General features: G+C 43.7%; 1 protein-coding gene across 5 annotated transcripts in view; it reads right to left on the bottom strand.

The window, feature by feature from the left end:
- Positions 1–1229: 1229 nt before the first annotated feature.
- Positions 1230–11114, bottom strand: part of ep300a (EP300 lysine acetyltransferase a) — a 30571-nt gene continuing 20686 nt past the window's right edge. For 3 of the 5 annotated variants that reach the window (XM_087845335.1, XM_087845338.1, XM_087845336.1), the window contains exons 20-31: positions 10106–10216; positions 9646–9702; positions 9473–9550; positions 9300–9367; positions 8843–8993; positions 8253–8399; positions 8001–8114; positions 7703–7868; positions 7430–7597; positions 7102–7263; positions 6702–6983; positions 1230–6534 (exon numbers count right to left, since the gene is read on the bottom strand). In XM_087845335.1, coding sequence (XP_087701461.1) covers positions 3463–6534; positions 6702–6983; positions 7102–7263; positions 7430–7597; positions 7703–7868; positions 8001–8114; positions 8253–8399; positions 8843–8993; positions 9300–9367; positions 9473–9550; positions 9646–9702; positions 10106–10216 — 4576 coding nt within the window. In that variant the 3' untranslated portion in view covers positions 1230–3462. The remainder of the gene's footprint in view (positions 6535–6701; positions 6984–7101; positions 7264–7429; positions 7598–7702; positions 7869–8000; positions 8115–8252; positions 8400–8842; positions 8994–9299; positions 9368–9472; positions 9551–9645; positions 9703–10105; positions 10217–11114) is intronic. The other 2 variants (XM_087845337.1, XM_087845339.1) reach the window with 1 other exon arrangement.

Below are 11114 nucleotides of genomic sequence, written 5' to 3'. Positions count from 1 at the left end.
GCAGACTGACAGCGTAGACTCACTGCAGGTGCAGCTGGGATTACCTACTTGAATTGGCAGAACAGAGTTCACGTGACTGCAATCTACTGCTATCTAGTGGTGAAATTTTACTCAGTGTACCATTAAATATATATTTATGTCCTATTCTTTTCTTAGAAAAACCTAAATTGTTGTACTTAATTTATAGTCATATTACATTGACTTAAATGGTTATACTTTTCTACTGCAGACATGGTCTGTGATATCTCTAATGCCATGTTTAGGAATAACGTTGGGGGACGTTCAAAAAATAATAACGCAGAGGTTTTTTAAAAGCAGATTTCAAGTTTAAACTTTCTTTGACTTGATAGTTTTCACATATTTGGACCACTGAATGTATATAAATGATGGATGCAGCCATCAGTCCATTGTTGGTTTATGGAGAATGATGATGAAAGCTCAGGTTTAGCATTTTTTCCATCTCCATATTTGTTTGTTTTTTTGTTTTTTGTTTTTTAGGTATGCATGTCCATATTTGATTGAGAGGGCAGAGCTGGAGATTTATCAGCTAATCTTAGCACAGTTTAGACAGCTTAATTAGCAAATTGCATCTTTAATTTACTGCATTTTATTTGAACTTACTGTGATGCTAATTTAGGCTAGTAAAAACAAAACCAACAAAAAGCTCTTACTGGAGAACTTGGAACAGCTGATGCATTTGCATCACTTTGCACAGCACTGTGATAAAAAAGCCATTAAAAACAGTCATTCCCCTAAGATGCATAACTTTAAACCCTAAGTAAATACATTATTTTTACCTACACAGTTGTGGTCTGTAAGGAACTGTGAAAAAACAAATCTCAGGTTTAAAACTCTGGACAGAATAGTTTTTTTGAAGGCAGCTTCAAATGACAATTCAAGAACTCCAGTTTGGCACTTAGTACAAGATATAGTAAATTTTAAGGATTATATACACGTATTTGAGAGTTTGAAAAATATCTGACAATATCTGATCTTTTAACAGAAAACATGCTGACACAACTTCCTTCTAAAATGCTAGAGCTGAACAAACTCGTCCCCACAGGATGACAAAACAATTTTCAGTGGCAAAAACCCTTTAAACCTCTTCATCACTTAAATGTGGAATTTTTTAGACTTATTTACTGTCCATCTTCAAATGGCACAGGCTTCTGACTGATGCACAGATGCATCATATTGTCATTAATAACAGACCGAGAAAAAAAAAAGTATTTTTTCCCAATGGTACAAACATACTTTATTGTACAATTAATTTATTGGCAAAAACAAAAACAATCAGACCACCGAAATAACTTAAAAGAAACTAATGAAAATGGAGCAACAGTTATTTTTGCTTTCTCTCAGCAAGCACCAAAACTGTTAACAAGAACAAAAAAGAGAAGAGAAGAGAAGAGAGTGGTCAAAGATTCCATTTGAATACTAAACAAATATTTAAATAGTCTTACTTCCAGTCTCTTTAGGAAAAAGAAATGATAAAAACAAAACTATTTGTTCAGTTGCCATCAGTTTGTACAGTGATTCAGTATGTTTACAACTATATTCATGTACATGAAACATTTCTTCAAAACAACCAAAAAGAAAAGAAAAAAAAGGATGGTATAATATACTCCAAGGCCTCCCCAGGCGAACTGAAAGACTGTCTGCAGGTTCTTTTTGCATCACCATAACATCTTTAATACAAAAACAAAGCATGTTTTATCTATTAATTCCTGTAGCTTCAAGTTTTATTTCCAAAAAATAAAATTAAATAATATATCTATTTATAAAAGACAGTTTTTCCTTGTTTTTTTTTTTTCTTATAAAATAAGTCTCAAGATATATTGCCACCTGGTTTCTGATGCGTTCCCTTCCCCATACCCAGCAAGCCCGACCTTTAAGAAAAATAGTGAGCATGTGAATATTGTGTCTTCAGTCCTCTCCATAAAAAGCTAAATGACCAAATTTGAACTCTTAAGTCACACCTCTAACCGACCCCAGCTTCGGCTCATCGTCGTACAGGTTTCCTGTCTTAACTGCTGAGATTGTTTAGGTGTGTGACTCGGTTGCTATAGCCTCCCTAAAACCTTACACAGAAAAAGGCGCATTGGTGCTTGTGACCGACTACACCCCATACTGTACATTATAGAAAACAAAACAAAACAATACTGTACAGTAGCTCAGGAGCACTTTTTTTCAAACACATACAAGCAAATATTCAATCAAACAAGAGGAAACAACAGCAGAAAATGTCTCTGCTCATAAGATTTTAAAGTATGTACACTTATTTTACATCTTTCACTTTCATTACAAAAGAAAAAACAAACAAAAACAGTATCCAAGTCCACCATTTCTTAATTTGTACAGTACTAACAGTGAATTAAACCTTGTGGCTGAGAGGCAGTCGTGAGGGTGTGGGATAGGGGGAGGATAAGGATGTAAGGAAAACCGTTGGGGTTCGGGATAAAGGCGGGATTTTAGCGACTTCTTCTCCAGGTTACTGTTCATAAATGCAGCTGTAATATATGTACACACAACCTCTTTTTTCTTTTTTTTAAAATCATCAGTGAGCTTCAACAGCTATAATACAGGTATATAGTACGCAGGTTGTGGAGCAGGAGAAGTTAAGATGAAGAAAGTGTGCACATTCACAGGAGAAGTGCGAAGAGGCGGCCCATAAGGAAAAAAACAAAAACAAAAGATCTTACGGTTTAATTCAAATTATAGAAACCCTGACGAAGACAAACCTGGGATAGCTGTCAAAAAATGTAAAAAATAAATCAAACTGCATTGAACACACCTTCCTAACCACCTACAAACCCAATAAATATACTTCTGAATCGCTGCAGTCACTGGAAAAAAATCTACGTTTGTGTGTCCAGAAGAAGGGTCGGGTAACGGAAGATATGTTGATGCCTGATTAACGAATCGCCGAGGGCACGAAATAATAATAATTATAATAATATAGAAATAAAATAAACGTACTCTGCAAAATAGATACAATCATGATGGGTATTTGAGGAGAAAAAATAAAGGATTAAAAAAAAAAAAAGTACATCATGTCAACTCTCATTTTTAGCAACATTTGAAATCTTAAAAATATTCATAAAAAGGCAAAAATTCTCAGTCCCCAAAAATATTGTCATATACTTAAAGAAGTAATATCTTCAACCTGAAACACTGACCTTCCACCTTTTTTGTACACAATTGGCAAAAATATATAGATATTTATTAACAGCAATAACTTACCATTGTTTTAATTTATTCAATTATTGACTTCTAAGATTGATGTTGCATCTCCCATAGGAAGGAAGCTTTCAGTTCATATTTATACATCAGAAAAATATTTAAATAAAAAATAAAAACTTCTAAAACCCCAAAGCTGCCCCGCTCTCCTTTCATGGCAGTTTGTCATTTGGGGCAACAGATCAGAGCATCACGACGGAGAGAGACAGTACAGAGTCAAGGCTACATCAGGTTGTGGTTAATGTTCGTTCCCAGCTCCTGGTTGTTGTTGTTGTTGCTGCCGCCGCTGTTGTTGTTCCCACCCAACATGTCTGACTGCCCCCCTTGTCCACCGTGCATCCCCGTCATCCCACTCAGCTGAGACATAATAGAGTTCTGGTCCGAATTGTACTGACTAGGATCTACAGAACTACCTGGCTGCTGTTGCTGGGGTTGTGGAGGTTGGGGTGGTGCCATGTTGGAGTAATGTTGACTGAGATGCCCTGGGTGGGGCGACCCACTCTGGGTCTGAGGGGAGATGCGGTGAGGTGAGGGCTGAGGCTGGGAGGAAGGCTGCATGCGTGGGGACGGGCTGGAGCGTGGAGGCTGCGACTGTGGCCTTGGTGAGGGCTGAGGGGACCGGACCTGACTGCTGAGCGATCCAGCTGGACCGAGTCCTCCTTGTCCCTGTAGGTGGTGATGGGGGGACTGGGCCATCTGCTGCTGGGGACTCATAGGACTGCTATGGTGGGCTGGAGAACCCCCTCCAAGGTGCTGCTGTTGCTGCTGCTGCAGGAGCCTCTGCTGGATATTTTGGGCAAGCATGGCTTGGGACGTCTGTGGCATTGGAGGGCCACCACCTGCACCACTCTGCGGTTGTTGCCCTGGCCCTGATCCACCTTGTCCAGGCTGGAGTGGAGGTCCTCCATCTTGTCCTTGAAGACCACCCATTTGATTTTGCTGCTGCTGCTGCTGCATCAGCCTGTGCTGGAGCACTGCAGCTACTTGTGACATCTGGTAGCCTTGCTGGCCTAGCTGTCCTGGCCCACCTGGTGGTGGTCCTTGCTGCTGGGGAACCCCTACACCACCCCCAGGTTGGGGTTGAGAAGATGGGGTTATCCCTGGCTGTCCCTGGCCAGGCTGCATGAAGCTTTGCTGGCCTTGTTGCTGCTGCTGGAGTCCTTGAGGCTGCTGGAACTGGCCGTGGTTCCCCATTTGTTGCTGTTGTTGTTGCTGCAGTCTTCTCAAAAACATCTCTCTGAACTGTGGTGTCATATTGGCCATGTTCCCTTGCTGACCTGGTTGCATTGCTCCCTGTGGCTGCTGCTGTTGTTGTTGTTGCTGCTGCTGCTGCTGCAAAGTGGCCATTTGCTGTTGTTGCTGTAAGTTTCCTGGCAACATCGGGCGCTGCTGTAACTGCTGAAGCTGAGCCATGGTGGGCATATTTCCTCCCCCTGCTCCACCCTGAGGTATGTTCATCCCTGGCTGGCCTGCCTGGTTCACATTAACCTGCTGTTGTCCATCCATATTGGCAAGCTGGTTGGCTCCAGGCGCTCCTACACCAGGCAGACCTCCAGCAGCTCCTTGGAAACGCACACCTCCAGGACCTCCTTGCGGAGGCCCGCCTGCTCCTCCAGGGCCACCCTGAGCACCTTGATACCTGGCTGCTCTCTGCCGAATAAAAGCAGCCATGAGCGTTGGGTTGGAACGAAGGATGTTGAGGACTTGCTGCTGTTGCAAGACTGAGCTTGGGGACCGTAGCGCTCGCAGGAGATCTTGTAGTGCTGCCTGAGGCAAGTTCCCCGATCCAGCTACTAATGAAGCAGGTACCCCCCCTGCTCCTCCAATTGCCTGCATCAACCCTCGGTTTCCTGGTTGAGGCTGCTGCTGATTCAGCATTTGTTGCTGTGGTTGGGGAACTGCTGTCTGCTGCTGTGGTGTCATATGACCCATCATGTTTGGCCGTTGTTGTTGGTTCATGGTTGGTCCCCCAGCACCCCACTGCTGGTTTGTTGGCTGAAGCTGTCCACCTGGCTGGACCTGCTGCTGAACTTGAGGCGGCAATTGTGACGGAGGACCACCCTGTTGCATCCCTGCTAGCGTTCCTGGTTGCTGTGGATCTAACATAGTCCTTCCATCAACTCCCTGAGCCTGGAGCGGCATGCCCTGGGCCCCAATGTGGGGCATTCTCATCTGGGCCTGGTTGTTCTGATGGTGAGGATGTGGAGGTATCATGCCCCCCTGTCCCAAGCCACGCATGTGTGCTTGGGCATGAGCCATCTGTCTCTGGGTCTCTGCCAGGCGCTGGATTTTTAGTGCCGTCTCTACAGCAGCCAGGGGTGGCCCTTGCTGCTGGCCTTGAACACCCATGGACCCCTGGCCTTGATTGGGTGGTGGTTGTTGCTGAGGAGGGGTTGCTGGACCCATTCCAGGTTTCCCAAGGGGCTGATGAAGAGGAGGGACTCCAGCTGGTCTGGGGTTGTAGGGAGGCAAACTACCAGGATGTTGCTGCTGCTGCTGCTGCTGCTGGAGCTGCTGGAGATTTGGTGGCTGCTGCTGAAGCTGAGGTACCATCTGCTGCTGAGGAGAATTCATCATCCCCCCTCCACCTGCTGACGGAAACTGGTGGAGATGGTGTTGAGGGGGAATTCCACCACCTTGCTGTTGCTCACCTGGAGTTCCCATACCACCCATCCCAACCCCCTGCTGCTGGGAAGGTGCAGACATGTTACCCTGGGTAGGTGTCTGTGGGGTAGGGGGCTGCGTTCCCGATGTAGGGGTACCAGGACCAGTAGCTCCATTGTTGGCTCCAGGAGAGGGTTGTCCATTTCCCCCAGGTGCTCCTCCGGCAGCGGGCTGGCCCACTCTCTGCATGCTGGCCATTCTCCTTCTCAGCATCTGAGCTTGCTGAAGCCTGTGCTGCAGCTGCTGCTGGCGAAGCTTGTGCTTGATATTTAGACAGAAGGGGACTGGGCACTTGTTTTCCTGACAGTGCTTAGCATGATAACAACACAATGCGATAAGCTGCTTGCAGATGGGGCAGCCACCGTTGGTTTTTCTCTTGCATCCTTTTGTGTGCTGAACGACACGTTTCATCTTCTGGCAGGACGGCAGAGAGCAATTGGCATTTCGGCACTGGCATGCGTGGACGAGCGACTGGATACAGCGCTGGATGCTGAGGCGACGGGAATCTCCGGGACTCTGAGTGGCAGCGGCAGACTGATTGCTGCTCTCATCATCCAAGCCGAGGCCTAACTTCTCCATCTTGTGCTCATGTCCCTTAGTGTTGTAGCATGTGATGCAGAGGTCATAATCCTAAAAACAGATGACAATAGAAACAGTTAGAAATGTAACTTGGAGGTTTTTTAACAATTACAATAATAAAAATAATAAAAATAATAATAATAAACCCAAACTCCACCTATTTTGCCCTGGGACAAATCAGACAAACCAAACACACCTCACTTCTCTTTCCAACTCACCTCACAAACAGTACAGTGGAAGCGAGTCTCCACGTGGTGTTTGCACTCATTGCACGTGTAAACGAAGCGGTCCTGGCTTTGGTTGTGCAACTCCACCAACATGCACGTTGAGCTCCACATGGACCTCCTCAGCGAGCTGAATTCAAGGTGCTTGTCTCGGGCCAGTGTCAGGAAAGCATCACGACCATCCATGAGGTCACATGCCATCAGGGGATCTGGGTCAGCAATAGGGGGCAAGGCATTTGCCATTGGGCCTGCAATCAGCCGAATCACAAAGAACACCTAGGAGAGGAAAAGAGAGGAGATCAGATGAAACGTAGTCTTTAAAACAGTTTCAAGTTTTTGCCAGCAGCTCACCCCCCAAAAATGGCAAAACCTCAAAATCCCCCACCCCACATACCTCTTTGTGTTTTTCCATAGTGGCATAGAGTTTCTGTGATAGGTCATTGGACACATTAGGCATCCCAGGCTTCTTCTTATTGGCTCGGCTCAGGCTGCTCTTGTTCTTACTAGTCTTTTTGTTGTTCTTCTTCTTTGCATTTTTGCTGTCTCCTTTTGTGTCCTGCACCAAAAAATTAAAAAAATTAAAAAAAAATAAAAAGAATTGTGGTTTAAAACAAAACAATCATACTGATGAGAAACTGCCGTTTGCAACGCTAACCCTTATTCACCCCTCTTTCAATCAGTGCATTTAGATTCAAGAACTACATTGAGTCGTTAATTCTTACATCAACACTCTCATTGGAAGTGCTGTTCTCCTCCCTTTTCCTCTCCTCCTCCTCCTGCTCCAGCTCCTTGATGCTCTCCTCCAGCACATTAGGCCAAAAGTCCCCCTCAAAGTAAGGCAATTCCTTGGCACTGGTCAAACGATCCTCTGTTGCCTGCTTGAATATATCCTTTTGGGGTAAACAGACAGTATTGTTATTACGCATGTATTATACAATAAAGTTTATCTTTACTCCTGTTCTAAACCCTCCAGAGGTCAAAGAATGCCTCTTTACCTTGTAGTCATGCACTATCCGTTCTGCCACAGCTTTATCCAGCATTTTCTTGTACCACTCCTGAAGGCGTTTGGGCTTCGGGATCTTCTGATCTGCAGGGTGACAGTGGAAGATGTAGTCGTCGCCTTCGCTAGGTGGGCAGGCCCAGATGTGGCCGGTGGTGTAGCTACGAGTTCAAACAAGAGAACACAAATCAAACACCTACTGGACAAATTAAACTATATCAAAATAACAACTTTTTATAAGAATTTGTGTAGCCCGGAACAAAATAAATGTTTTGTCTTGTAGCAGCACTCACCCCAATTTCTTCACGTACTCTAAGTAGCCAATGAGTATTTCATGGTAAACTGCTGTTCTTAGACAGCGCGGCCGAAAGAAGTGTACGCTATCCAGGTAGGAGATGTACACTCGCCTGAGTGGATGAAAGAAGAAAAAATGTAACTTAAAAAAAAACATTGTGTCAAAACTGCTGAAAGTGCATTTTAAATGATTCCAACATAGAAAACACAAAGTACTTGGTAAAAGTTTAACAATATGGTGATATCTTTACCTCTGGTTGGGCTGAGGGCAGTCAGATCCATACTCCTGAACATGCATACCAAAGAAACAGACGTCTGCTCCATCAATGTCCTCGAATGCAAAAAGGGCTTTAGTCCTGTATGGGAATGACTCGGACATCTCGCCGCTGTCCACAAATCTGGAGACAAAAGCACGAGTTAATACAGGAGCTGCGAATAATGTGAATCTGTACAAATCAAATGAAAGCCTATACTCACAGATGTCTGCAACAAGCTGATAGCTAGATAGCATTTATTTCATCATAATTATTAGCTTAATCACTGTTAGCTTCCATTTCAACACTATTTTATTCAGGAAATTTTAAATTAAAGGCAAAATCTTTTGTTTTAAAAGCATTTATAGCTTTAACTATCCATTACTCCATTCTTTACAATTCAATAAATCGAAAAATTAATTCACAAATAAACACTGACACCTTTCCTTATCTCAATTAATGAAATGTTGCAGGTTTTACCAGACGCAAGATTTCAACTTGAATTCCCAAAACGCCTTGATCTAGTTGACAAACAAGAGCTGATGTAGGTAAAACCTAGCTCCAGCTCTGGATGAAGAGTGTTGTACCTGGACTTCATGCCTGGTTTGACCTCCACGACTTTATCAGATACATGAACAACACGAATGAAGACCTCTCCAGACTCTGGGTGGGCCTGTCGCTTTAAGAAGTCGTTCACCCTTTGCTCCAGAAAAACCCCCAACTTCGTTTGGGGCAACCCTGTGGGACAGTTAAGTTAGTCAACAACTGTATAAAACAGCCAGCACGAAATGACAAATATAAAAACTTCTGTTGGTAAGTGTACGTCTAACACACTCTGAACAACTGCAGGGAAAGACATCAAGCTGGAGGAAAGCCAACACAAACTTTAGCTGTAATTATTATTTTATGTCAGAGTTTGGTCAAATGGTTAATTCAGGTATAATTGTATGCATATACACCCTCATTGCACCAACGACAAACTGATCTGTGTGAAACACTAAAAGCTGCACAATTACAAAAGTGAGCTCACAAATGTCCACTTACTTTTGGCAGAATACTTGTTTTCCTTCCTCGCCTTATTCGACTTCTTTAAGCAGCCATCACATACAAAACTATGAAACAGAAACAAGATGGATAAAAACCAAAATCAGGTTTTTACCAAACACCAGCTGGACTTTCACAGAAATCAAACAAATGGAAACAAAAAGGCTATTTACCCTTCTGGCCAGATCGTTTCATTGTGTAAGACGCATATCTGATGCATCTTCCGACCACAATCCATACATTCAACAAACCTGACCACAGGGACAGAGGGGAGGACACAGCTTAGACCAAATCTCTTCACCCCACCACAAAAATTAAATTTGCCCACGACAAAAGGCAGACTTACAGCTCAGGGTCCAGTGTGTCGTTCTTCTTCTTCTCAAACTGATCCTTGCTTATTGATCTAAAACCAACAAAGAGAGATACTGTAAAACTGTAGCAGGGGGAAATTGAAAATAAATTATTGCAAAACACTTAATAAAATCTCTTTCAGGGCCATGCTGAGGAAATTAATTTTGATTAGATTTGAGTGGAATACAGAAATGTTCATTTTCTTTTCTCGTTGACGTATTAAAATCTGCTAAATCAAATATTAGGTGTGGAGTCTACATCCCATGGCTTTGCTGGTAAAGTTTACACCATGAAATATGATTTAAGCACACCTATTGCAGTTTCTTTTTTTCCTATAATAGAAATGAACAGTGTAGACTCACACAAGAGATTAACTGGAAAGCATTAAAAAGCATCTAGCATGCTGAAAGGTGACATTTAAGTTCAAAAATCACATTTTATTAACCAATACTCACGTCTGTGGCTGGGTGGGGTCGTCACCCAGGGAAACGGTCTCTCCCTGGATCTCGTTGAAACACTTTTCACAGTAGTGGTACCTGTTAGCAAGAAGCCCAAATTTTGGTGAACTACACCGTTCCCCACAGCACAGTCAACCACAGACAGCGCATGGGAGGGCAGTCACCAAATGGTATAGGACATGGGCAAGGCAGGGTGCCACAAGCCAAGCAAGCAGGAAGTGCAGGAAGGAGGAACGCAGGACAGCAGGGAAGTCGTCACCGCAACAGCCAGTCATGATTGTAAGGGGTGAGGGAATGAGGTGGAGGGGGTTGGTGGTACATGGTGGGGCAAGGCAAATGCAAGCCAATGTTGATATCACAATCATTTGGGGAGGGGAGACAGACAAGTCGTATGGGAACAAGACGAGACAAACATCCAAGACAACACACAGCAGAGAGCCGAGGCAAAGCACAGATTAGCAATTTGGACATGAGAGGATGAGCAACAACAGCAACAACAACAACCACCACAGCTAACAGAGCAGGAGCAGAATCAACAGGAGCTAAATGGGAGCAGGAAGCTGTGGCACAGGACGTAATACAAACACTCAACAGATAATGAACAAGCACAGACAACTGCTCAGCTGTTCATTCAGGAAGTTCATTTTAAAGTCGGTCCTTTCACATTCCGCTAAAGTTTGCATGACTGGACTTAATAATGATGATGACGATGATAATAATAGAAATAATTTTTAAAAATGATCAAGGGAAGATTTTGAAAGTGCGGCATTTATTGTCTAGTTTCTTCCTACTTCAGTTTGCGTTAGCATAGTTTCCCCACAGTTACATTTTACTTTGGCGAGTCACCCATTATTTTTACTTGATTTACTATCGATAATGTTAATTACCATCCATCCATCCATTCTCTTCCGCTTATCCTTTTCAGGGTTGCGGGGGGCGCTGGAGCCTATCCCAGCTGTCATAGGGCGAGAGGTGGGGTACACCCTGGACAGGTCGCCAGTCTGTC

The sequence above is a fragment of the Neolamprologus brichardi genome, chromosome 8, assembly GCF_056152115.1.
Source record: "Neolamprologus brichardi isolate AB-2024 chromosome 8, ASM5615211v1, whole genome shotgun sequence".
NCBI classification, from domain to species: Eukaryota; Metazoa; Chordata; class Actinopteri; order Cichliformes; family Cichlidae; genus Neolamprologus; species Neolamprologus brichardi.
Note: the sequence above shows the minus strand (reverse complement) of the source record. Positions and strands in the feature narration are given on the sequence as shown.